This window comes from Nyctibius grandis, chromosome 11 (assembly GCF_013368605.1).
Source record: "Nyctibius grandis isolate bNycGra1 chromosome 11, bNycGra1.pri, whole genome shotgun sequence".
Taxonomy (NCBI): domain Eukaryota; kingdom Metazoa; phylum Chordata; class Aves; order Nyctibiiformes; family Nyctibiidae; genus Nyctibius; species Nyctibius grandis.
In genome coordinates, this window is record NC_090668.1 from 24,504,483 (window position 1) to 24,532,156 (window position 27,674).

A 27,674-nucleotide genomic window follows, 5' to 3' on the forward strand; every position below is an offset into this window, starting at 1 on the left:
TTCACTGCTCGCAAAACGTGACGTGATAAATGGTAAAATCAACACAAACTACTGGCTCTTAAGGGCTCCAACCTCGAGGCTGCTCCCACCCCTACAAATTGCAATAGATGACTTCTGTTTGAGTTGAAATCGAGTCTGGCCCAGAGTCACGTTTGGAGCAATATCACATTAGCCCAGAGGAGCTGACTGCAGTTCCCACAGGATTCTCATGGGCCCCAGTGTCAGCTAGGTCATTTCCATGCTCTTCATCACCCAAACTAGCAGTCAGACCAGGCTGCTTTGGTTTTGGTTGTTTTGTTGTTTGGTTTTTTTTTTTAAAGGGCTTCTGACAAGAAGCTGTAGGAGCAGCAAGTTTAGGTTTCTAGGAGCTGATACTATTCTCCATTGCATAGTCAATGCTCACCATGAAACAGGCCAAGAACATTTTTTAGGCACCAGTACCCATCTAATTCAACGCACCATCCTCCAGGGTCTGAACAATGATGGAAGAGGATGTCCGGCTGGCTCCGAGCTGAGAGTACGCAACCACGTAGAAGACATAGTTGGTATTGGGTTCTAGGTCCTTGACTTGCAGCTCAGTGGTATCATTATTGACAGCAAACTGGTATTCCACGTTATCTGTTCCTAGAGCCAAGGAAACACTGATCAGCAGGTCAGTGAACTGCCAAGACAATCCTCAAAAAATCACTTAACTCACAAGGTCCATAGTGTAAATCCACCTTAAAAATCACTATGTCTTCTCCAATTTCCCCAGCACCTGCACAAAATCCATCTCTAACGTGAATTCTTTGGGAAGAAACATTCAATGCCTCAATGTTAACATCTCCATTTTCACTCAAGCTCCTTAATCCATGCTAAGGCAGCTGAAGTTACCAGCTTAATTTTCAGAGGAGCTCTGGCAACAGTTCAGCACCAGTACTGGTTTGCTGGCTGTTTGGGAAGACAGACCCCAAGAGACCCGAGTGCCCCACTTCACATTCTGGGTGTGAGTAATTTAGTGATTACCCCTGTACACAATGTAGCTGTTTAGTATCTCCATTAATAATCATACTCTTTGCATATAAAATCAATGTGTTGAAGGAAGAAGTAAAGAACTGAAATAAATTTCCAGAAGTGTCTGGTCCCACTAGAATCCAGACAACTCAGCTACATGGACACACCACTGCTGGTCAACAAGTTAGTATATGTCTGCTAATCCACAGGCACTGTCACAGGCTGATGCTGACTCCAAGAGAAAATTCTTTTACCTGCAATGAAAAGGGCTAAACTAACTGGAACTGCCTCACACTTGTCACCAGTTGGGAAAGAAAGTCTTGTACCTGCAACACAGCTGTGTTGCACAGGCAGGTAACACCTACCCACAGCCCGCTGGTAATGTAAGGAGAAGCCAATGATCTGCTCGCTGTTGTACTCTGGCCTCTCCCAGGACACAAGGACTGTGGTGCTGGAGAGGGACACGGCTGACACCTTCTTGGGAGCGCTGGGCAAACCTTCCCGCACGATCACCGAGAGCTTGGCAGTGGCACAAGCCATGCCCAGGCTGTTCTCAGCCACACACTGATAGTAGCCAGCATCCTCCAACCCGATCTGATTGATCACGAGGCTCCCGCTGCTCTGCACCTTCACCCGTCCGTTGGAGAGGATGGCCTCGCCGTTCTTCAGCCAGTGAACGCTTGGGGCTGGCTCGCCCTCCGCCTTGCAGACAAACCGGGCCGTGCTGGCTCGGGTGCGAGAGATGGTTTCAGGAGCCTGGGAGATGCTGGGTGTAGCTGGGAGGAGAGAGAACAAATTAATGCAGGAAGGAGGAGGAAAAGATAGCAAAGCAAATCCCTTCTCCTCCCCGCTCGGTGCTATGTTTTATTCAGCAGAAGCTTTGCTTACAAGATAGGATTTGCCAGGCAGACTCTAGAGGCTTAATTTAGACTCTGTCCAAAAGGAAAAATAGATTCTGTATCAATCATGTGCTGCGTTCCCTGATCCTAGGCTGTTCTCCCTGCTGGCTTCTACGATACTGAAAGTTAATTGCTGATACAGATTTCCATGGGGGAACCCTGGAGAACAAGAATAAGGCATAAAACGGTTCAGTAAATACAAGGAACTAAACCCCATATTAAAGAAGTGACACTCCCACTGAGAGCTATCCCAACCCAGGGCCTCCTGGCTCTAGCCTGGCTCCATCTTACCCAGCACAGGCCACAAATGCAGCTTCTTGGGGAGCTCCTGGATGTCAGTCCAGGTAATCCACAGCTCCCCGGCCAGCGTTTTTTATCCTGCTCTCTACTCACCGAGGACCCGGAGCTCAGCTGCAGCTGTAACAAACTGCCTGGTCTGGGGTTTGTTAGCACGGCAGACGTACACCCCGGAGTGATGGGGCTGGCTGGAAGGAATGAGGAGATTTGTCCGGCCCAACACAATCACATCTGTGGAAACGGGCTTTCCATCTGCAGGAAGAAACGTGCACAAATGTGGGAGGGAGCATCATGTCTGATGCCTAGGGTGTGCCTGCAATGAGTCGCCCTGGGAACAGCACATTTGAGGGAAAGCAAAGCTAACACACATTTTGGAAAAGCTGCTGGATGTGCCTGCTGACCCCCACGCACGGACACACACGCCTCCTCCCCTCCCTCATTAATGCGAACGTCAGCGAGAGCGGTGAAGCACTAACAACTCAGGGGCTCTTCCCTCCGCTGGGTCCTGGACATGAACTCAAATTTACTGAGCTTCCCAACTGATTCTTTGCCCCCAGCCTGGCTCCTGATCTGTATCAGGAGGACATCTGGTTCTCCTTGGGGAGTGCTTGGGTCAGACATGGGCCATGAGCTGCCCTCTCCCTGTTCTCCTGGCTGGATGCTCAGCACTGCTGAGAAGGGAAGGAGGAAAGGGTGGCTCCAGCTCCCTGGCCACAAGCTGAGCCATCCTTCTAGGACTTCAAATAGCCCCAGGCTCCTCAGCACATCATGGACAAGGCAGCAGGCTGGTGCTGAGTACTGCTTCCTCTCAGCATTGCTCTGACATAAGAAACATGGGGACCATGGCGTTGGCACCTCTGAGTGAGCGTAGGGGAGCAAAACCCAGAGCTGGGGACAGAGCATGGGCAAGCACAGTCTGGCTGAGGAAAGGCTCAGATGGGAGGTCAGGAACCCACGGCCAGCTCTTGGCATGAGTTAGGCGACTGGGAGAGCCAGCTGGCTTGTGCAGTACCTGTGCAACACCAGACCTTGTCCCTCTCCACCTGCAGAAGCACAGATGTCCTTCAGACAGCAAAACCTCAGTACTTGCCTGCCTTTGCCTCTCACAGACTCAGCTAAGCCTGTACCTCGAGACAGCAGCGAGCTCTCCACCTCCACTGTGAGCAGCTGCACCTACTTAGCACCATCAGCAGGGAATGCAGCTGAGATCAGCCCCTCTGCCCCCTCCAGCCATTGTGGGGGTCTTCAGATGGCCTCACAGGTCAGTGGCTGTGTGCTCAGAGGAGGAGCAAATCTGTGCACCCCATTTGCACTGGAGCGGTTTGAAAATCTGACTCCAGATGGTAGCAATTAGCTGACACCACCAAGGCTGGCAGGAGCCAAACTGGCAACCCGAAGGTACAATCCTCGGCGTTACCTACATGACTAATCAGTAACCCAGCCTGCTCCTTAATGAAGTCTTGGAAAGAAACATGCTTGTGCAACACAGAATTGCTAGCACAGTTAATCTATCTTTTCTAATTTGAAGAGTCCACACCAGGAAGCAGAGGGGGACCAAGCAAACACTTTAAAATAAAGCATGCAAGGAATTGTTTCACCAACTCACCCTCCTGTCCCCCTCCTGTTCCCCCCATCCAGAAAACTTTCATAGTGATAACTAACTCTAATAATATCTACTCTACTATGGGCATCAGTAGCTCTCAGAAAAGCAAGGAGTAAGTGATCTGGCACGGGAAAGCTGAGTAATTGTGAAGTGCACAGGTTAAACCAGAAACATTTCTGCCAGAACATTTAATCCTTGCTGACCTGATTTCCAAAGTTGTGTTCTCTGAGATTTTTTTTGCTCCTTTTTTTGTGGGGAAGAGGAAATATTTGTATACACTAAAATCACTGCCCGTGGACAAGTCTGGGCTGAAGACCAACCACAATAAATGGTTACAGGGGAGAGAAGTCTTAAATTGTGACCTGGATTTATGAAAATGACTGAGAGCCTTTTCTGGAGGAGATTCAACTCCTGAGCTGAGAATATCTTCAGTCAGAGCCTCTGAAACACATCTGATGGATGTGACACTCAGTGAAGTGACATTAGCACCCTACTCCTGACTTAGGCTATCAGCCCTGGGTAACATATGCCAGCCTGGCTCATTTGTACACCTCTGACGAGCTCTAAGTATCTTCTCAATCCTTCCATTACCAATTTGACCACAATAAGATTTTTGAATAAAAACCTCCCAGCAACACGCCCAGCCACTCCAATGATTAACAGATCTTATCATGTTTTATAATCCTCCAAGACAATACAAGTTATTTCTCCAATGCAATGGCAGATTCCACAGAATCCCCACTAACCTCGAGTCCCCAGAGGAGTGGCACAGACCTGACCCCATCTCATGACCTTCACCGCCCAATCTCATACAATGAGGATGACTAATTTAGATCAAAAGGCATCCAGGCACTAGAACTTCATCTATAGTTGTTTGACCTGTGAAATAAAGGGAACTGTCTGCTTTGTAACCTTCTAGATTTAATCAGTAATTCCAGTTTAGCAAAGACACCCTACGCTGCGACACCACCTGCGTCATTAGGTACCGGTGTAACACGCGCCCTTCCTGTCCCACAGATTTTTCTGCCTTTTAATAGATTTTTAAAATAAAGTGTCCGCAGGTTCCTCTTGATAACAAAAGCTTAATTCTGTCCCTCACGCTCACCCTGTCGTATCCAGGAGACGAAGGGGGTGGGATCGGCAGCCGCCATGCACTCCATCACCACGCTCTCCCCAGCCACCACCGTGGTGTTCTCCGGAGCGGCGACGATGGTGACATCTCCTCCTGCTGCCTGGGAACCTGATGTCAAAAAACAAAAAGACAAGTCTGACCTTCCAAATTGCAAAGAAAAACACAGAACGTAGAGCCCAGACACCCGAGCCGTGCTTCCAGGGGAAGTCTCACGTGTGGTAGCAGCTCATGCATAGCTGGAGGAGAAAAGCAGGTCTTGCTTTTACATGACTACAATATTTTTGCTAAAGATATGAACAAAGGGGTGCCCTGCAGCTTTACTCTAATCACACTGGCCCAGAGAGAATCTGGTAACTTGGTTAAAGAAATTCTAACCTCCAGATGCTGTACTGTGAACTGCAACAAAGAGAGGCCAAGCCTCTGCGTCCAGGCCTTCACCTGATGGCACAAAGACTGAACCGGTCACTACACATCTGGAGGAGAGAGTGCTGTTCAGCTTGTACGTGCACAAACAGCCAACACATAAATCAAGCAACGTTTACAGGAGGATCTATAGGCTGCGTTGCACAATGCCTTGAGAATGGGATGAGCATTTTTTTGCTTGAAATGAACCTTCTGCCTGTATCTGCCCACCGCTGAGCAGAGGTTATGGGAAGGTTAAGGAAATGCCTTTGCAGTGGCCAAATTTCTGTTGTCAGATGACAACAATCAGAGCACTCTTGAGCAGACCAGACTGTTCATGACCCTCGACAGTAGCAACCCTGTTCTTCCAGCTCTCCCAAGCATGTCTGACTCTGAGGGGCACTTTTGTTGTTGTCCTCATGAAGGGAGAAATAGCTGCAGAGGGGCCACGTAGCACGAGTAATTCCTAGGTCTGCTCCAGGTGCTCCCGTGATCTAGCAGAGAAAGTTGGTGGCGGCAGGTCTCAAAAGCAGGAGCTTTTGCACAACACGTAGTTAAACTCACTGTCTCAAGATGGTGTGGAGCTCAAAACCAAGAGGTTCAAGACAAGCTCATGAAGGACACATTCAGAGGGACTGTTAAACACAAAGGTCTCATTGCAGTCCCCAGCCCTAGATGTTCCCACATCCCTGACTGTCAGATGCTGAGGGAGATATCCAAGGAAAGCACCGTGTCCTCCCTGCCCAGTTTTTTACATGCTTTGCTCTAGCATCTGCTGTGGTCACTTTTGGAGATGGGCACTGCAATGGGTGGACCTCTGGTCCAACCCACACTGGCCATCCACGCGGCATCCAGGCAACACTCATTCACGCTTTACTTTCTTGTGAATATAAACCAGAGGAGCTCTGGCCTCAGCATGCACGGCAGGAGGCTACACATCGCTGCACCCAGCCCATCTCCAGGCTCGTTGCCATTTACTCTAGCACAGAAGTCTTACCAGAGAGAGTTGGTCCAACACTGAAATTTTCTTGCAGTCCATACGTGAGTGAAAGGGAGCTAGTAAAATCCCAGCGGCACCAAGGGAAAACGGGAGAGAGCAGGAGCCAGTGCTTGTCCAGCAGATGGAAGCAGAGACCGAGGAGCGCCCGTGGTCCCCTGGCCTGGGGCAATGGTTGGACCACACCAAACCACAACCCCAGCAGTCAGAGCTGCCATGGGGCACGAAGGAGAAGCCAAGCCACCCTCCCATGGCACAAGTACACTACACGGGGGGCCTGGGGTGTACGGGCACATACAACCTCCTTTTGGGATGGCGAGGGCTTTGCTCCAGCCACGCACATTAGCTGTTCACATCATGTTATGCTGACAGACGCTTTCTAACAGCCATCATGACGAGCCACAGGACAATTTGAGGGACAGAAGAGGGACAAGAAGCAACCACATCAGACTACGGATTCAGAGGCCTCACTGACAAACAGATCAAAGTCCTGGCTGCTCTGAACTGCGGTGCCAAGGCTGGGCTTGAGAAAATGGGCTTAATGTAAAGACAGGCACGAGAGCTTCCACAACAGGCACGTAAGCTGAAGGATCAGAGAAACGCGAGGCTCTCTGGAACAGCAGATTTCTTTTAACTCCAGCTCCAGTTCAACAAAGCACTAAAATCAACACGTAATCATTAGTTCTGAAAAACAACTGAGCACAGGGACTCCAGCGAGACCCGGCTGGATGGGTGACGCTGCTCAGCACATTGCTAATGTGAGGCCTCTGCCCTTTCTCTACCCCATATGGCAAAGAGGGATGAGGCAACATCAGAGGAAGAACAAGGAGAAGGAGCTTTTCCAACCAGCATTTGGAAGGAAACGCATGAAAAAGCACCAGAAGCAAAGAAAAAGGCTTTTGTAGCAGCCATTACAGGGAAGGCCCCAGCGCTGGGAAGACACTGGAGAACCCAACAAGTTGTGATGAGGTCAGTTGTAAGAATGAGCCAGGGAAAGAGGTGCAAAGGGGCCAGGTGAGGAGCTGCTCTCTGCTGCGGGGCTGGACGTGGTCGCACCTCCCCACAGATGCAGGCTCAGGCACGCGAGCCTCATCTGCCTGCCCTGGAGACCCATTACCCATCGTGGGGCCACGGCAGCTTTCGATAAAAATGAACAGGGCAGCAGCCTACACCCCAGGTCCTGGGAGCAGGAGTGTACGGGGACAGGCTCCCAGTCTACCATGGGAGTGAGCTGCTTTACCCGACACCACCGGCTGCCAGCACACGTGGTGGGCAGGACACGGTTGAAACGTGTCTGTGTGCATAAAGCTGTCCCCTTTTCTGCAGTGCTGGGGGAAAAAATAAATCTAGAGTAAAAAAACAACACCAGCCAGATGGCAATATATTCCCTGCCAGATTTCCAAGCAGCTTTCTCTACCAAGCTTAGGGCAGGGGAAGAGAGAAAGCTCCTCAAACCTGACTTAAACACTCGTCTGTTGTATTCAGGTGCGCAGCCCCAGGTGCTGGCTGGCAAAGGCACCTCACAGGTTATAGAAACTTCATGTAAAAGCACCCAGTCCCTCAACAGCTGCCTTATAGTGCTGTCAGTCACTAGGAGAGGAATTTTATGAGCTGCACAAACTCTCACTCCGAAACAGCCCCAGAAGCCATCAGCCCAGCTCTGCATCTCCTGGTTCAGCAGAGCCACCATGAAGTGCTGCTTTAAAGGCACAGCCTATAGCTTCACCCTTCCCAGGGACCATTCCCCCAGCATCTCCCCTGGCTGGGGAAGGACCAGCACAACGCTTCACCACCCTCACCCTGAGCAGCCCCGCAGCAGCACCATGTGCTGCCCTTCCCTCCGGTGCTGCCCATCCCGCACCCTGGGTGCTCGGGAAGGGAGAGAGCAAGGAGCTCGCTGGTGGCCAGGTAACCAGCCAGCAGAGACCACGCCTGGTGACCCAAAAGGGCTGACGACCAGCTGCTTATTAGCTCCGTACTTACCCTGCAGAAGGTAGAAAGAGAGCTGGTTCGAGGCTTCCTGACAGTCAAATCCAAGGGCACAACTCAAGGTCTCTCTGACAACAAAGAGCGGTAACAGCTAGAGGGATCTGTAGTTCAAACATCCATTTCTGCTTCCTTCTCCCTCAGCCAAAACTCTAGTTTCAGCCTTGAAAAACTACCGGGAAAACATATTAGCTCAGACCCCATGTCTGTTGCTGATTATTATTCAAATTATATTACAAAACCAAACAGTTCTGCTTGCTTTCCCAGTACATTCCTGGGTGTGTGCACGGATGAATGCCCCATACACCTCTTGCGCACACAAACGCATTTCTCTCCAGCTTTGTATTTCCCTGTGGGTCTGGCAAAGCAAGTCTACAAATCAAGCTCCTCTTTAAACTGAGCCCCCTTTAGAGTATATTTTTCACCTGCTATCTCAATAGGCTGGTTGGACAGGATGGATCACAGGTTAACTGCTATGAAACTGCTACGGTTTGGGTTGGGTTGGGCTGAAGAGTTCCCAAGAGCAGTACTAAGCCAACCACGAAAACCTCCACACAGGGGATTCCAAGAAACATCGAAGAGTAAAACCAACATGAGTTTTTTGTCTCCACTGCCATTAAGATAATTTCAGGTCAAGAGGGAATAGTGTTAGAAACAAAGGAAAAAAAGAGCTGCAGTTTCCAAGACGTCTTTCACTGCCTGAAAAAAAACAGGCCACTGAACGTGCCTGCGCCACGCTGGCTGTACTTAAAGCTTTCCCAGTGCTGCTATTTAAAACTCCCTCTTTAAGATTTCTGTCCCCTCACTTCAGCTTTGTTTTGTCTCTCCAAGCAGCAAAGCTGCTCTAGGCAAAAGCTTCGTGCAGCCCAAGGCACAACCCATGGATTCGTATCAAAACTCGCTGTCACTGATGGCCTTCGGGGACTTTTTGCCCTTCTGAATCAGATGGATCAATTTTACCCTCTTTCACTGAAAAAACACCCGTAGGGTGCCAGGCGCTGCGCTGGGATGACGAGTAGCAGCACACTAGGACTGACAGAAATCCTCTGGGAGCTGAAAAGAGTTAGAGAAGGCGGCTTTGTTCCTGCACAGCTCATCAACCTGTGCACGTGCTTGTGTTTGTGCAGGGAGATGGCAACGGTGCCACCGCAGAGCAAGAGACAAGAATACTGTTAATCTGCAGAAATAGTTCAAAATGTTCCCCCAGGTTTTATTGTTTACGAGCGACTCACCACAGCAGGCTTCTCAGTTTATGCATTTTTCCACTTCCCTATCACGAGCAGGAAAGTCAGGCCAAATTCAGATGCTTCACTTTTTCATACCATTGCTCTCACGGGCATCTCCGAGCCTCTGGAGCTGGGTTCCAGGGCCCGGTGGTGGGCAGGCACAAAGGAAATACAACAAATCGCTTCTGATCAAGTGTGGTATAAAACCAAAAGGACGTGGGGAGGGGAGCACAGGGACCCTTGAGACAGCAAGCGAGCACGCCAGGCAGATCTCAGCACAACCTCCAAAAATCCAATCTGTACCGTTTCAAAGCGAAGGGGAACTGTGAAGGGAGGCACCATGGGGAGCTGCTTGGGACAAAGCTCAAAATGTTTATTTGAAGTTATAGCTTGAGTTATAACATACACGAGTGACTTCAAACTCCAAGAGTTTACAGCTTGAGTCTGCCTCTAACGCATCCATAATTCATCAGCTCTCCTCTCCTGCCTCCCCGCTCTCGTTAGTGCAGAGTATCAGCAAAGAATTCAGGCAGTGCAACAGGAGGAAAAGGGGGTTTGTTCAGCCAATTTGCGACGGTCGTTTGCAGTGACAAGAGGATGACTTCTTGGACGGGAACTAACACCTCTCTCCCGACTCCATAAACACCCTGTGTCGGTGACAGCGCTGGAAGGTTAAACATGACTTACGTGGTGACACATTCAGCTCTCAGCTGTCAGCAGTTCAAGATTTGGAGATATCCAACAACCAAGCAACAATCTTCTGTTCTGTGAACTTTCTCACCCTCTCTGGAGGAGGAGCATGAAACCTTATTCATCCCTGTGAGCCTCCTCCGGGAACAGATTCTAGCACTGAGCAGCTGTTCATTAGAGAAAGTCAATGCTGCCACTGCTGTTATTCTGCAGACAATAAAGGAGCAAATTACCCATTGCAAAAGCACACACCTTCAAAAATGCAGGCGCTGTGTTCGCAGAGCATGTCCTACTCCCACTCCTTAGGACTCTCCCTTTTCTCAGACAACTCACAGACCTCCTGGACTGTTCAAGGAGAAAGCTGACGGCAGCCACGGAGGAGAAAAAAATATCCTCCACGTGTGCCTTTCTCCTCCCTTTACACTTTCCTGGAAATTTATCTACAATTTATTTCTACGTCTGGGCTAGACACAGGACAGGAGATAACTAGCATGTAACACCTCTAGGTAGGACACTTGCCTGGCTGTATCCTAACACTTTGGCATATCTGCTTTGGGGGCAATATAAACAACGTCAGATCCCAAACCTGAGCGTGCTTAGCAACAAGCATTTCTTCTTTTGTAACTCTTCTCATCTGAACACAGCAACACGCAGCTTTGCGAAGCAGCCAGGAGAGGACCCGCACCAGGGATTTTTCAGAAGTATCTAGAGATGTTGGGTGCTGCCCCTCCAACACCCTACAGTTCAGGCCTCTCCAAAGTACCACAAGGCAAACACTGCCTCCTCTTCTCCCCAAACGCACCTCTCACAACCATACATCCTTTCCAAAAAATTACCATTTGCTTTTTTGGGTTTTTCTTCCACCTTTGCCCTACCAATCCCTGTGGCAGTTTGCATCCAAGTTCTGTTTTCCTCCATCACCGAAGCGCTGTGGAGGGATGACTTTTGCTTACAAGATTATGGGCTCAATTCACCAAACATTTGGTACTGCTTTGATGCTTCTCAGCCTTGAGAACTCCTCCTTTGCCAAGGATCAGGCTTTGGTTCACAAGCCTTGCAGGAGCTTTTAGATGTGTGCCTCAGCAGAAACTCCAGCACTGACCACGCCTGGGTACCGGGACTGCAAAAGTTGTCCCAGTACGATCTGGCAGCACCAGTGCCCACAGCCTCTGCCATCAGAAATGCCCCTTTCTCTCCCTTTTCAGGCAGCTGCCGTGTGCCTGGGTCACCTTGGAAGGGAGGCTGAAAAGGAGCCCGGCTTTTATTGCACAAGTGACACTCTGTTGGCGTAATGGGTTTTTTCTACCCAATAATATAAATGAGCTCAGTAAATCAGCTTCGTATTGTCTTTACCTCACATCCTCAAAACATTTTGTAAGCAGTTATGCATTTGTCAATGCAAAGATTTAATTGAAAAGCTGAACAGGGAAGAATTTATCTCCACATTTTGGAATGGGGACAGGGTCCCTCTTCCTGCTTACTAAGTTAGTGCTGCAGCAGTGCAGCTATACATCATTTGTCATCTTTAAAGCAGCATCAAAGAAACACACATAAATGATTAAAACACAGAAGTTGACTCACTTTCTTGGTGTTATTAAGTGACCTTCACATACAGCACTCACATCTCAAACTCCTATCACAAAATCCCCAATGGAGAAGTCAGCAAACAGATCCCAAAATACATGGTGCAACCTACGCTTCTAATAGCAGGCACAAAACCTGCTCCTTTGATGTCTGCACACGCGTACGTGCAAAATGGAGAACTTAATAGGTGAAACACACTTCTATGGTTTAAAAAAAAAAAAAGGAGGAGAGAGATTAATGAGTTTGGATGAGAAGTGTTCATTTACTACCTGGACACACTCCTCAGACCATCATCTGCCACGGCTTCTGAGGTCTCTCCACAGAGCATGTTACACACCGAGTGTGGCAGGAGGAGCTGCTGTAGGAACTGCTTTTCACTTGGCTTGAGAGAAACAGCCTGGTTAACATTTCCCCCAGCTCTGTGTCCTGTGTCTGGAAGCCTGGGGAGTGCACGGATCCCAGTCCATACAGGCAGAGCGGCCATCAGGCAGTCCTCTTTCATTCCCCTCGGCTTCTTTATACAGCTGACAGATTTCAGCTCAGAAATTAAATCCTTTAATGTACTAGCTGAGCCGTAAGTTGACGTCCTGAACGACACGTAACCAGAAGCCCAGAAAGAGGCTGAGCAGTGGCAGATTTCCAGGAGCTGCCTTGGATTTTTAGGGGGCTCTTCCCCCACCCCCAAACCCTTGATCCTTCAGGATACAGAGTTTTACATGTCCAGGGTACATTTAGCTCTGCTGCAAAGCAGTCGGAGCATGCTTTGCCCACCACTCCACCTCCTGTAAAGCTGTCAACATCGTCTCTGTTTGCGTACACGCATTTGGAACCGCTCTTCATCACGCCAAAAGGAACAGGAGCCAGCCAGACTGCACGGCGGATTCCTGCTCGCTTCCCCAGCGAGCGCCTGGAAGCGCCCACGTTTGCACCACCCTGAGCAGGAGCCAGGCAAAATAAACAGGAGGTGCCCCGCCGGCAGCCGCGGTCAGAGAGAGCTGCTGCTTCTTATGAGTTAGGGCTCTTCTGGTTCTCTGCTAGAGGCCCAAATGAGGCAAAGGGTTGGAGACCTCAGGCCATGCATCTGAATCCTCAGAAACTTGCAGATACATCACAGAGAGTTTCTGGGAGGCAGAAGCAGCAGATCATGAGCTGGAACGTGGAAGATGCCCAAGCCTAGAGCACAGCGGACACCGAGACCTACCAGAAGGACCGTGTTGGAGCAGCATTGATAATGTCATGATTTTAGATAATAACTATTACTTAATATGCCTTTAACCATTCTTGGCACACTTTCACAAAACTTAGTGCAAACAAACTCCTTAAAAGAAAGTCACTCAGTGTACAGGAGTAGTTAAGCCTCTGGATCAGAGGAGAGGCCAACAAAAAGAAGTGAAGAAAGGGGCAGAGGTACCTCAGTGTCTCTGAAGCAGCCTGGAGAACGGCAAAGCAGGCTCCCTGCCCTAACCCTAAGACCCAGACAGCTTATGTTACTGAAACTGAGCCCTTAAAGCACAGCAAGCCCCAGCCATTCCCCAACAGCTGCCAGGAACACAGACGAGAAGGATGAGGGCTGCAAGAGGGTGCTCTGCAAAGTTATCACCGCAACAGGAACCTCCACACCACACCAGGCACGTCCCACAGCTGACAACACCGATGCTACTGCAACACGCCGTTCTCAGCAGCACCGGGGCAGAGCTAGACCCCATCCTTGGTGTGACCTGTGCTGCTCCAGTCCAGTCCTTCAACCTGCCTGGCTGCTGTGGGCACCAATCCTCCACACAGCTCCAGCACCGTGCCTCAGTCCTGACCAGCCACGACAATGTCCCAGCTTCCCAGCAGGGCCAGGCTCTGGTCCAGTGGTTCAAGAGAAAAAGAGTCTCCCCTGCTCTCTGCCACTTACCCACTGTGCTGCTGCAGGCACATCTCTCAGCATCTCCGTGACTCCATCTGCTCAGAGTTCATAACATAGCTAATTCACAGAAGTGAAGGTGCAAAAGTAAGAGCCAGAAAGCATCAGAAGACCCTTAACAAAAGCCAGAGTATGAGGTTTAAATATAGACTTCCCCCCCCTCAAAATCTACATCAAATGGCCCTGGGGACCTTAGCCTGCCAGCCTCTGGGATTCACTGGGAACATTCCCACACTTCTTTAACCATCCATCATTACACCAGCTCTCTTTGTCATCTTCCTAAGCCAATACCTCACCTTCCAGGATGATGCAGGAGAAATATCTGAGAAAAAAGCTGCAAGGCAGGCAAAGATATTCTGCTACCTCTTGCACAGAAATGAGACAGAGACATGGTCAACAGAAGACCCTTCTGGTTCACAAGCCATGAAACCCCTCCTTACTCAGTCACCTCACCTTGTCTCAGTGACTAGAGCCATTTCACTCCAGTAGCTTCCTCCGTGTGCTCAGAGGCTGGTTTCCCAAGGGCTGATACCTATTTCATCAGATCTATTTGCAATTCAGATTTATTTGCACCATCAGATCTATTTGCAATTCATGTACATCTAGTGGACAGCAGAGAGGGAACACGCTGGAGGCCCTGGGCTGTGCAGAAGGACACAACCTGCTTTCTTTGTGACCAGGGCTTGTGCTCTGCCCCATTCCCTTTGCCAGAGAGGGCCGTTCACATTACTGTCATGCACGGCTTTGAAAAGAGAAACATTATGGGAAGCCACCTCGCAGTGTGGTCTCCCTGATGCCAGGTATGCAGAACGCTTCCTACAAGCTACGCTTCGAATGCACAACATGCTGGGAGCCTCCAGTAACACAGTCTGGCAGCAAATGAGGACTGCCAACTTGGAAGGAAGAACTAAAAGCAGATGGATGCATCTGCATTAACTCAGGACAATGCAAATCTGTTTTTCTAGGAGAAGTCTGGAAGGAAAGCTGGCTTTCCATGGGGAAAGATCATTAGTGATATCCACAGATTCTGTCAAAGCCCTTCGGCTGGACACTCGCTGAGTGCCACAGAGAGCCCCGATCTGGCTAAGGCTGTGCCTGAAGACACAGTGTTTGGTGACACCACCTGCCCCTCCTTACCCCATCCTGCTTCCCACTCTCATCCACAACTGGAAACACAGTTGGGCAAAAGCATCTCTCAATTACTGAAGGCAAACTCCCAGCTGTGTCCTGAGCGATGCCTGGCATCCGAGATACCCAAGCAAGGGCTCAGAGCAGCACAGCTCAGCTCCAGCTCAGCTCCCGACTCAGCCTCCCCCATGATCTGGGCCAACTCACCCCATTCCTGTTCCTCAGCACCACCAGGCCTGTGGATACTGGTGGGTCTTTGGGACAGGGACAAGCCTCTGTATGTCTGTCCCATGTCCAAAGCAACGGGACCGTGAGCTTTGCTGTGCCTCTGGACACTTGCAACACCTTCACTCCAGCTGTTAGGATGCTGTAAGAAGTGTAGGGCATCGCTAGCCCTTGACCTCAGAGAGCTACCGAGGCTGTGCTGTAACACAGACTATTAATAATTAACAAGTGCCATCAGGAACCCAACCACATCAACCTTCCTGTCCCACAGCCCACTGCAACCTGGTGACCTAGTTATGATCTCTATTCTTAGCTCCCTTCCCACCTCACCATGCAGGCACAGAATGTTCAGTACCCTCCGGGAGAGGCCAGATGTGATCCCTGCAGTGCACATGTGCTGATGCACCACAGGGTTACACCAGCTCCAAAAGACTCTTGGAGGAGAGCTGAATGGAGACTGCCACTTAAACTCTGCTTCAGGCAGAGCTTTGCCAGACACCAGCTCTTATTTCAGGAAGCCCGAAAAGCACAGCAGATCTGGATTAATAAGAGATGCACATGGAGAACACCGGAGGACCACAAACCATCCCTGAATCCAGCCATCCCTGATCTTCAGGAGTCGGAGGCAGAGCTGCCTGTAAGACACGAGCTTGGCCACATCTGACAGCTCCAAACATAATGTACAGCCAACGCTTCATGTGGGAGAGACCAGTTTCCCCTCAGGACCTGGAAACAGCTCACCTCTTCCCAGTCGTGCAGCCCTTGTTCTGCTCTATTATCCCTGACACCTCTGTTGCCACTCACTTCAGTGCCAACCCCAGGCTTCGCTGTTCTGCTTAATGGGAGGTGAGGGCTCGAGTTTTGTATCAAACCCTCTGTCACTGCGGGCTGCTAGAGCTGTCAGCAGCGTGGCGTATCACAGCCCCACTGAACCTCGCAGACAGCTGAGCTGAAACTCCCCCTCCGGCTCCCGGGAACAGGCTGCTGACACTTGAACCACGAGGAGCTTTCCCCCAGCAATGGGAGCGGTGTGATGCATGCTGGCCCCGTACGAACTCCAGGCAAGGAGAGAGCTGTGTGTTTGGGGGGGTGCCTGACGCGTGTCCACACCAGCCCCTCACAAGTTCCCCCAAAATCTGTGGTCTCAGTCCTGTTCTACACGTGCTTGAAATCACTGCTAGGCTCAGTAAAAGGGAGACAGAGTGAAAGTTTACAGCTCACGTTAGGCAGAAGGTCACTTCTAGCTTTAAAGATCTATTTATTAAGCTAGAAACGCTGTGTATCTCCTCCTTGATCTTGCCATTCTCTGAATTCACCCTTACCATGGTTTGCTTAGCATTCTCTGCCACAGAGGAGGATCAAGAGCATTTTTCACAACCCAGTAGATACATTATGCAAACAGCTTCAGATACCTGCTGCCCAGGAAACTGGAGCTTCGAAACACATAAACAGTGTCCTTATGGCTGAGCTTTTGGGATGTCAAGCGGAGAGCGGTTCCCTGCTTAACTGCTAGAAAAGCCAGAGAGCAGAGGGCAAAGAAAAACAGGATGCTAAAAGAAGAGAGGGAAAAATGACAGAGGTCTGTGCCCAGCAGAAGAGGCACAAGGAACAGGGACGCAGCAACTGCAGGCTGGAACTGGGATGCCTCCTTCTCCAGAGGTGAAGCATCACTTGTTGGTTAAGCCAATAACTCACAGTAAAAACACAGCTCCCTTATCCCACCCCATGTTTTCTCTCCCTACGCATTTCCATGCCCCTCTTGCCTCCCAGCAGCACAGCCTTAAGCAGTCTCCTGTGCCCACAAACACAGCTACGGACAGCTCTGTCCCCACAACACCACAGGGCTCTGCTGCCTCTGCCACGTGGGTTCCTGCCAGAGGAAGACCACCCCTACCAGGTGGGACCAGCACCCCGCTCTGGGTAATGCTGCCCTTCTCCATCAACGGCAGCACACACAGTGGGATCAACGTCCATCTGCGGTCAGGAAGGTCAGACCAGAGCAGCACTGACCCAGATCCAAACTGCCCTGTCCCTAGATCGCACGGTACCTGCGTTCAAAGCTGCGAGGGGAGCGCAGCACGTGTCACCAGGGCTCAGGCTCAGTGCCAGCCCGGCATCCAGCACGTCATTCGCACATGCAGGGACTGCAAATCCACTTGTGGTAACAGCACGTCTGTTTCTGCGAGGTGGTGGCGAACTGCGAGCGCTGCTCACTTCATCACCACCTTCCCCTCCATCCCCGAAGCTCATCCCGTGCAGTAGCTCTATTCTCCTACAACCCTTTGAAGCAGGAACCACCCAGGTCCCAGCACCCAGAGCCAGGCTCTCCCTGGTACCCTCAAGCCACTGCAATACAAACACCAAAAGAACAAAAAACGTGAAGGTGTTTCAGGTGCCTCCAAGCTCTGTCCCTGTTATCGTATTTCATACAAACATTTGGCTGAAAAATACATTTCCTGGGACACTGCTGCAGCAAGCTGCTACAACTGTCAGCGTAAATGATGTTCTGCCAACGGCAATCTCGCAGTGTCATCCCTAATCACACAGCACTAAAGACCAACTCACAGGAGACGTGCTCATCTGCTGGGAGACTCCTCAGTGGCATGGTCAGCCCAGACCTCAGCCCTGCTGTACCTACGCCCATCGCCCCGATCTGTTCTCCCCGTTCCTGCATTCATTGCAGCACGGGCAGAGGATCGCATGGAGGATCGCGTGACCCATCACTTCTAAGAGGGCAGCTCCAAGGCTATCATATTATCCCTATGCACGTGTTAAGAAACTGATTCTCCTCCGCAGCCCAACAACAGAGAGAAAACGAGAACCCACGAGTCCTGGCTCCCAGGACGATGCTTTGTTGACCCTTCTGCAATGACCATCCTGTAAATGTGAAAAGATACAAACACCGAAACCTACAGGAAGGAGCTGTGGGGTCAGGATCTCAAAATAGATGGTCTTGTTTTAATCTCTTATACTTCTCCCAGCCCAGTCAAAACTCACACAGAATCACAGAATCAGTCAGGTTGGAAGAGCCCTCTGGGATCATCGAGTCCAACCATTGCCCTGACACCACCATGGCAACTAGACCATGGCACTAAGGGCCATGTCCAGTCTTTTCTTAAACCCCTCCAGAGATGGTGACTCCACCACCTCCCTGGGCAGCCCGTGCCAATGTCTAATGACCCCTTCTGAGAAGAAATGCTTCCTAATGTCCAACCTGAACCTCCCCTGGCGAAGCTTGAGGCCCTCTGTCCGCCGGGGAGCAATGGAGATCCAAGGGAAAAATCCAAGTTATCCCTATTTCGACAGCAGGTTGTGTTTCAGGGCTGCACGACTACATCCCTCTCTCCGTCTGCTCTCTTCCCTTCCAGCTCAAAACGCTGCTTTTCCCCGGGGAACGTCTGGAAATTTGCACCGTGAAGTCTGCACAGCCAAAACATCTGCAGCGTTTCCAGCACCACCGTGCACTGCCGCCCTCCGCCCTCCCCGCCTGGGTAAGGCCAGCATGTGTTTAGCCACCAACATACAACACAGCCTGCCCCACGTGATGGGGAAGTCACACCATGAAGGGAAACAACACTTTGGGGTTTTTAGGCCATGCAAATAGGACAGAAGGGGGTCGCGCTAATTGCTGCCTCTACTGGCAAAAGGCCTTTAATAAGGGAGATGGAACAATTCCCAGCCATGATATCGGGAACAAGGGGGAGAGGGGGGAGGAAAAGGACAACTGGCAGAAGAGCTATAGGGAAACGGATTCTTTTGCTATGCACAGCCAGTTCAAATTCAGCACTGTCTGTCAGGGGCAGAAGCATGAACATGAGATACTCCCAGGGCTGAGGGCTGGCAACCCAGTGCAAGTTGAAGTGTTTGGAGAAGAGGAGGCTCAGAGGTGAGCTAATGGCAGTCTACAACTACCTGAACGGAGGTTGTAGTGGAGTGGGAGTTGGCCTCTTCTCCCAGGCAACTAGCGACAGGACAAGAGGACACAGCCTCGAGCTTCGCCAGGGGAGGTTCAGGTTGGACATGAGGAAGCATTTCTTCTCAGCAAGGGTCATTAGCCATTGGAAGGGGCTGCCCAGGGAGGTGGTGGAGTCACCATCTCTGGATGTGTTTAAGACAAGACTGGACATAGCCCTTAGTGCCATGGTCTAGTTGCCATGGTGGTGTCAGGGCAATGGTTGGACTCGATGATCCCAGAGGGCTCTTCCAACCCAATTGATTCTGTGATTCTGTCTGCATTATAACCAGCACAGCCCCAGAATCCATCACGAGCACACAGACTCGGTCATTGTCACGCAGCACTGCCCAGTGCTGTCACTGGGACATCAGCACTGCAGGCACAGCTGGTAAGGAGACACTAGGTCCCACTGTACAACCTTTTCCAGGAGCCTTGGCGGTGCAGCTGGGCTGCAAGACTGGACTCCCCTCTTACCTCAGCACAAATGACTCACTAGCCATCAGCAGGGAGGGAAGAAGTAGTTTCATTTCTCCTGCCTGCAGACACATAGGAGTTTGGTCCCTGAAATTTCCAAATAAGCAAGCCAAGCAACACAAGATAGCTGTATTTCAGGCTATTGTTCTTTTGTGGTTTTTTTTACCCTGGGATTTTTTGTTTGTTTTGGTTTAATTTGGGTTTATTTTTTACAAGCACCAAAGGATTTCTCCCTGACCATTTCACTCCAACTACTATCAGCTGCTTCTAAACAGGGAGGAAAACACTCCTCAAGCAGGTCCAGGCACCCCAAAATGTGCCTCTGATGGTGAAGTGCTGAAACAAAAAAGGATCAATATCATGCCAGTCACTCATGGAGGAGTTTGCAGCCTGCACAGGTCACTGCAGTTTCCCATCTGTCTCAGAGATACTTCTCCCCAATTACAAAAAAACCCACAGATTTAACAGGCATGTTTTTCATCACTATCAGCTCAATCTGGTGAAAAACTCAACCTCGCATATTTGTTTTTGCAGCCAGCGGGTGGTGTGGTGCTGCAGAAGCGAGATTTGGGTGAGAACTCCAGGCAGAAATCTGCTCAGGCCGGCTGGCGCTCCAGAAGGAACGCTTCCCATTTAACCTCCTCCATTGCCACCATTTGCAAAGCAGATTAAACATTGCAGAGTTACAAGGTACAATTATGCAGGAGGAGTTATGATGCCAAGGACAGCATATTCACCTTCGTAGCTTGATCAATATTACTTATCAATAGCAAACCAGACCCAACACGGGAGCTGTCTCTAGAGTGTGGAACTGCCCATAGCAAGCGCTCCCCTCGCCTCCGTGCTTCATTAAGCACACAGAGGATCTGGCAGGGGCTGGCAATTAGATACAAAGCACTCAACCGCTCACAAATTCTCTGCAGATTCCACACAGATTACCTCCATGACACAATCCATTGATCAGAGGTGTATTCTCAGGCTCCACAGTTAATTACAAGCCCTGCTGATGGATGAACAGCAAAGCCATCTCTGTGAAAATACACTGGTAGCAGAATGCCAAGCAACGCAATCCTAAACAAAGGCAAAAGGGGCTGGGAAGGATTTCAGAGCTTTCAAGGTTAAAGCTGCCTACAAAACATACCGGGGTCAGCACGAACAGGAGACAGGCGTAGCAGAGGGGCACTGTCCAGAGAGAAGGGACAACTCAGCCAGACTCCCAGCCCTGGGGAGTTTGTCCACTTGCAGGATGGGGATTATACAACACTGGGGAGGCAGCCAGGCGTGCTGGGAAGGATGCTGGAGTCTAGAGACCCCCACTGCACTTACACTCTCAGCTACGTTCTCATGCCCAGACTTGCCCACTGCACTCTTGGTTTACAGAGAAAAATGTACTCAGAGACTGAGGCCCAGATTGGGAGGCGAAGGACAGCTCACACCCAAAGCCTTGCTCCAAAGGTCTGTGTCACCAGAAGAAACCCCGGCTGAGGCTGTTCCCAAATACCACAGAAAGATCTCTGGAGCCTACCCAACAGCTCAGCAAAGAGCCAGCAATACAGACACAGAATGCAGGTCGGATGTCACTGTGCTTAACCTCCTCTGGAGTCTGCTAGCAACCCAGAGCAGACACAGCCCTGCCAACCACTCCAGCCTCCAACCATTTCTCTTGCTAGCTTGGGCAAGCATTTTCCTCTGTCCGTGCCAGTCTTTGCTTGTCTTGCCATCCAAGACCACTGGAGATAAGATTACAACCATGCTGCACTTCCCCAAGGTGCAAGTAGGGTGCCTGATCCCTTCCAAGAGCCCCAGAGCATAAAGGAATCTAGGGCTGTCAAAATCCACCTGCAGAAGTCACCTGCAGAAGAAAAACCCTGGGCACAGACAGAAACAACCCCATTGTTATTGCTGGCTGCCTGGTCCTGGGGTTGGGCAGAGCATCCAGCTGTGACTTGCAGGTAGCAGTACCTCCCAACCCAGCCAGCTTATCCTGCTCATAAAGTGAAGAGAAATCTTTATTAAAACGCCTTGTCTGCAAGTTTGGGCCAAACCCTGCCACGTGCAGAGCCACACCAGCAAGAGAGATCGTCACTTGTATTTCAGCTCAGCTTGCCATCACACACCATGGCTATCTGGCAGACACATGCCCAGGCCAACACGCTCCTGTCTGCACCTTACCTTTCAGGACACTGAGGACCGCATCATTGCTGTAGCGTTTCCGGGCGCTGTTGGTTGCCACGCAGTGGTAAGCCCCAGCATCACTCTCCCGCACATCCACGATTTGGAGGACACCATTTGGAAGAGTTATAAACCTGAGTGACCAAAAGGAAGAGTGTGAGACAGGCTATGCCTTGTTTGATCTATTCATCAACTCAAAGCCCTTTTATCCGTTCCTCTTCTCCTACAAATGTACCACTTGCAGGTCCTGGTCACCACAGCAGAATGGGATCAAGAAACCTTTGAGCAACCCAACTGGTGGTTCTTAAAAAGCAGCAGACCTTGGAGTCTTCACAACATAGGATCTGCTTTTGGGAGACCAGGCCAACAGGGCTTTGCTGATACAAACCCCCTGTGTAGTATAAACAACTACGTACACACACACACACCTTTCTACACACAGATTTGTAGATGTCTCCAAGTGTACAAGTGCCTTCGCACACAGCGCAGCCAGTTTCACCACTTGCTTTTCACAAAGGTTTGGTAGCCAGAGGAAAAAACACATTGCAAAGAAGTCTGACCATCATCTTTTTCTGCTGCACCTCAAGTACATGAAGGGACCAACTGATACACAGCTACCTGGCCCAAAGCAGTCAGGACACAGCCGCCTGAAGTTGCACCATTCCTGGGTTGTGCCGATTGCTTTTGTTCTTCCAGGAGTTTCTGGCTACCTGACAAACTCACAGCCGGGCCTTCAGTATCCCCCCATTTGTCCATGGGGTGCTACAGGGCAACACTTCCACGGAGTGAAATGGCTCCATGGCTCACAACACGAACACAATCCTTGCTGCATTATACTGAACAAAGCAGATGATTAGCAATTAGCATAAAAGTAGGAGCTGGCTGTCAGCATCTCCATTTTCTGCCTGGATTCCTAGATGGCAGCCTCTTTATTCTTGAATGCAAGGCACAAAGCCTACGTGATCCTTTTTAATTATATATGAGATCCATTTTTAATTGCAAGCCTCTATAAACAGAGCTGCCGAGCTTTGACAGGCAGCTCGGGGTTATCAGTCTTCATTATGAAGAGGACACATTGAAAGGCAATTGCTAAGGGGAGGGATAGGAGCTATTCCACGGGAACAGCACAAAGACAAGTTATAACCATGAATGACAGCCCTTCCATCCACAAAGACCCCAACAAGTACACCCGATAAGTAAAACTGTGGTTCTCCAGGTGTTGAGACAGCTGGAGTGCCATGAGCAAGGGTCATGGAACCAGGTGGACCTTAAGAGATCACTCATCCTGTGTTCAAGCCGTGGTCACCAACAGCACACCCGCTCCTGCAAACATTTATCCTAAATCTCCAGCAATGGAAACACCTCCCCTGCCCTAAGCAGTCTGTTCCAGAGACAAATATTCCTGCTGCGAGTCTAGCGTCCATCCTGGACCTCAGTTGCTGCAATCTGAGCTCATCACTTGTCCTCTTCACAGTTGGTGAAGAAACAGAAGAGCTAACAGAGCTCCTTCAGTGACCATATTGTCTCTACTGGCACAGCCCTACAGCCTGATTCATGGACACAGACTTGCTGAAGCTTCCCACGTACACAAGGGCAACTGCTCCACATCCCTAAAGCCATGCTCCTGCTACTCACAAAGACACTTTTCTCAGAATCAAGCTCCAGAGACTTCAGAGGAGGTGGTACCCAGAAAGCCCTCATCAGGATGCCTCATCAGGACTCAGGAGAAAGAAGACAAATATTTGCATCCTCTCAGCTCTGTGGAGGCAAAGCCTCCCACTGCGATAATGTTTATTTTTGTCGTGCATCTGCTATTTGAGTCTGTAATTAATATCAACATATTTTAAACACTAGGCAAGGCATCTCCCAGCCACAAAAAGACACTCCAATTTTGTGTTACAGATTCACCGAGGCTGGGAAGGACCTCTGAAAATTGTCTATGGTCTTTCTCCTCTCAGAGCAGGGTCAGGGTGCTCAGGACCATGTCCACAGTCACACTCAGCCAAGACACTCAGCTTCTCCTGAGGGCAGAAAATAAGCCACTGTGTTTCTAAAGAGAGAAGGAGCTGGAGGCAAGGGGGAGTGAGGAGACTCAATCAACACGTAGCTCAAGATGGTCCCTTCAGCGAGGCCAGCAGTGCAGAGATCTACTTAATGCAGGACGGCCTGTTGGGCACGCACGGTAGCGGTGAACGTTGCTCTCCCAGGGAAGCAAGGAGGGAACAAAGGTAGGATGTCTCTACCCACAATTTCTCCCAGCTGCTCACAAAGCCTCCAGCTCTTCAGGCTCCTGGCAGCCCTGAACTAGAAGACTCCAGACAGGCTGCAAGGGCGTTTTGCTCCACCCCCAGGATCATCCCCATCTTGTACACGGGAGCAAGGGCACAGCAGAGAGCACAGAGGGGCCGACGGCTGCTCACCTCTCCGGTGACCATTACAAGGGCAGCGCTCAAGAACTGAAATCGAGCCCCGCTGCCTTGTGTCCAGACCCTGCAACCCCCCAGCTCAGTGCGCTGCGCTGTGTGCATAGCGGAGAATACTCCAGCATTAACAGCCCAATTCCCTTTCTTACTTTCTCCCCAATAAGCACATCCTTGCTCACAGCTTTTTGAATATACACAGAACAGACTAAAGCACCAGTCCTGAGGACAAGTTAGGAACCTGCAGCTTTGTTGCTCAAATTCTGCAAGAACTTTTGCTCACAGCTCAAGAGCTCTGTACGTGAACGCGAGCACTCCTGACACATGACAGGAGTAAACTCTCCACACAGATAAACCCCTCACTTAGCTAAAACGTGGAAAAAGATACTGTGATTGCAGACCATGTGATCTGTAGAGTACGTGTTTACGTGCAGACCTCCAAAGACCTCCAGTTCTTAGCAAGTACTCATCTTGGCTCTAGAGAAAATAAACAGCAATTTGGAGCCTGGTGTGAAGCCCAGCCAGCACCTAAAACAGAGAAGAGATTACGCCAAGAGATGTAGCGCACACACCCCAGCGCAACTGCAGTCTAGAGGAATCCTGCGAGCCACCTCTCAGCAGCTGCTGCAGATTTAAGACCATGTTTTTTAAAAGCACTTCAGAGCCAGAACTGCAAAATACTTCTGGGCCTTACTCACATATGAAAGTTAGATTTCGTCCTGAACTTCAGCAGGGCAGGAAGGGTGCTCTGAAAACATCAATAAGCACTTCACTACCCTTTGGGTTGCCTAAGTATTTTTTAAACTCAGCCTTCAGCACCTTCGAGGTGGCACCATGCTAGAACCTGCACCCAAGGGCAAAGGCTGAAGAGAGTGCCCAAAGGCAAGATCAACATAAAAAAGAAAAAAAAAAGGGAAAAAATAAAAAGCAATATCAGCTTGCCATGACTATTCTATCCCTCTTAACATAAATCAAACACTGATGTAGTAGCATTATCTCAAGGGTTGTATCTATAGCCCCAGAGCCTGATTTTGTACATACACCTAACCTTGCTATTCTGGAATATGAAATCATCATCCTGACGCCTACCTATCCAACTGATTGCATTTTCACAGGCTCATCAGATGTGTGCACAGGAGGGAGTCCACAGCAATCAGAGGCTGGCCTGAGATCTGGTCCTCGGGCATGATAGGGTGAGGATAACAGAGCGCGCTGGTTGGCAGCCAGCGTTTCCTGGAATCCACTTAATTCCTTCGAAAGCCAGTTATATTAAATCCAACAACAACAACTAGACAACAACGAAAAAGCAAATCCTTCTGAAAAAGCATATTAGCTAAAACATGACTTAAAAAGCAGGATCTGCAGCCAGAGATTACGGTCTGGCTTTTACAAGGAAAACAATTTTCAGGCTGCTCGTGTTGAAAGCGATCTCTGAGCAAGTAATTTCACAACATCCATCGAGCTGTCTCATTAAAAAGCCATTGCCCTATCTATGGCACGCTTCCCTCTGCAATCCTTTCTTTTTTGTTTTTTCTTTCTTTTTAATTAATTAATTTGCTTCTCATTACAACGCAACAGCCTCCTATAAACCGTTACATGCCCCACTCCAGACTCAAGGATATAAGCCGTTATTCTCACAGAAATAGTCATTGCTGTAAAATTATTCCTAAACCTTACCCATCCCTCTTTCCTTCCTCTCCTCCTGCCTCTTGGCTTACCTTCCCTGGGAGGGAAAGAGCTCCTTCTGCTCAACAGAAAACGAGTTTTTAAGAACTAAAGGACAATGCAGTCACTGATCCCCCGCAGGAGTGACATCTACAGACCAACAGCCAGCTAATGGCTTATCCTCTTCTCATGCCTGTAACTGACTTTCATTAAGGAAAAGGTATCATGCTGCAGGACTCTTTTCCCAAAAACAAAAGAAAATTCAGGGTCTTTTATTAGATGACCTCTAAAGATGGGAATAAAACAAATGGAAAGACCTCCCAGGTTACTGAGCACACAGTGCTCTAGAAGAATCATTAACCCTGAGATAAATCTGTGCAGGAAAACAGTGAAGAAAATGATTGTCTCTGAAACCACAACCAAAATGAAAGGAAAACCACATCACGGAGTTCAGCTGGGCATGCCCCAGTGCTGTACCCCTCCAGTCAGCTGCAGAAATATTCCTCACTCCAGGCCCCAATCCTCCAAAACTTCACACAAAAGGACGAGCCAAAGGCAGTCCCCACCTCAGCCTGCTGTGCCCTGTGCCACATGCCCACAGGCCTTCGCAGGGAGCAGGCTCTGTGCTGTAAGAACTGGCACAATTTCACGTTTCTCTGCTCACTTTTACGCTGCTCTCTGCCACTCTGCACGCTCTTCCTGGTTTCTCTCCAACGCTCCGGATGGGGAGCAAATGGCTGATGTAAATTGTGCTGAAATTGTACATCTTTGCACACAGACTTTCCAGGCCACTGGAGAGCTGAGCCTCGACCCTCAGTTACTTTGTTTATCAGCCAATTTCCAGCCAATTTCATTTCCTTGAAACTATCTTTTATAGAGTGAACACTTGGTCCATCATGGCAAAGGTTCCAGAACAAGAGATCAGCAATAATAAAGGGCTTGGTGCTTTTTTTTTTTCTCTTTTTTTTTTTGTGGGTTGGATGTTTAAGGGAAAGTTAATTTTATTTGGGTGTTTTATGGACCTGTTTGCACGGGCCACTTGAACTCTTCCTCTTATATCACTTAATTATCAGGTCCAAACCTGCTCTATCATTTCTCTCTTCATTCTGCCTTTTTATGAAGGATTTCCTCGTCCTATATGGTCAAGTTTTGTTTTGCTTTTTCTCAAGCTGACCCAGGAAAGCAACCAGGGAATCACCTGGGTTCTGCTGGAACCGTTTCATGGTCCTTCTCCCACGTGATGACAGGGGAGGGCAGTCCTTCGATCCGACACTCAAACCGGGCCATGCCATTTTCTTCCACTGTCTGCGACTCCGGCTGTTGGAAAAAGCGTGATAATGCTGGGGAAAGAAGAAGGGAAGGAAAGTTAATACCTCAGTGTTTCTGCTGAGAAATGCAAACCCGTTATGATGCATGAGTTAAGAGGAAGGCTCTTCTCTCCTAAAGATACCCTGAAATGTAATCCCTCACTTTCCCATGCCCTACAGACCCTCAGCAGTCCTAACAACAGTAAGTGAAAGGTTTCAATGTGCAAATTTGCTTCTTGCCTCATTTTCTCCTTTAAGGCAACAGTGTGAGAAAAAAGACAGGCAATTAGCTGGTTTCAGCAGCTGCCTTCCTAAATTGCTTCCTTGTTTGTTCACTTGCTCCATTTGGGAAGGACACGTAGAATGAGAAAAAAAAGGGGGGGAAGTGCAACAAGCCCCAGAGACGAGAGTTTCCCCTTGCCTTGTGGCACTCCCGCAGCCAGAGGAAATTAAAACAAGGCGAGAGGAAGAACAAAGCCAGATGTCAAGTCACTTACACAAAACAACTGCCCACAGGCTGGCAAGGCTGGAGACTAGGGTGAGAGACCGCAAGAGTTATGATCCTCCTTCTCCACAGTGAACAGCTCTGCCTGCAGAAACCAACTTCATC

The 27,674-nt window shown here is 49.7% G+C and overlaps 1 protein-coding gene across 1 annotated transcript in view; it reads right to left on the reverse strand.

Annotated features, from left to right (window-relative positions):
• IGDCC4 (immunoglobulin superfamily DCC subclass member 4) overlaps positions 1 to 27,674 on the reverse strand; it is a 95,654-nt gene that overhangs the window by 27,085 nt on the left and 40,895 nt on the right. Inside the window, exons 3-8 of the mRNA XM_068410666.1 lie at positions 26,956 to 27,097; positions 21,673 to 21,806; positions 4,898 to 5,032; positions 2,286 to 2,441; positions 1,359 to 1,769; positions 460 to 624 (exon numbers count right to left, since the gene is read on the reverse strand). Of these exons, the coding sequence (XP_068266767.1) occupies positions 460 to 624; positions 1,359 to 1,769; positions 2,286 to 2,441; positions 4,898 to 5,032; positions 21,673 to 21,806; positions 26,956 to 27,097 (1,143 nt within the window). The remainder of the gene's footprint in view (positions 1 to 459; positions 625 to 1,358; positions 1,770 to 2,285; positions 2,442 to 4,897; positions 5,033 to 21,672; positions 21,807 to 26,955; positions 27,098 to 27,674) is intronic.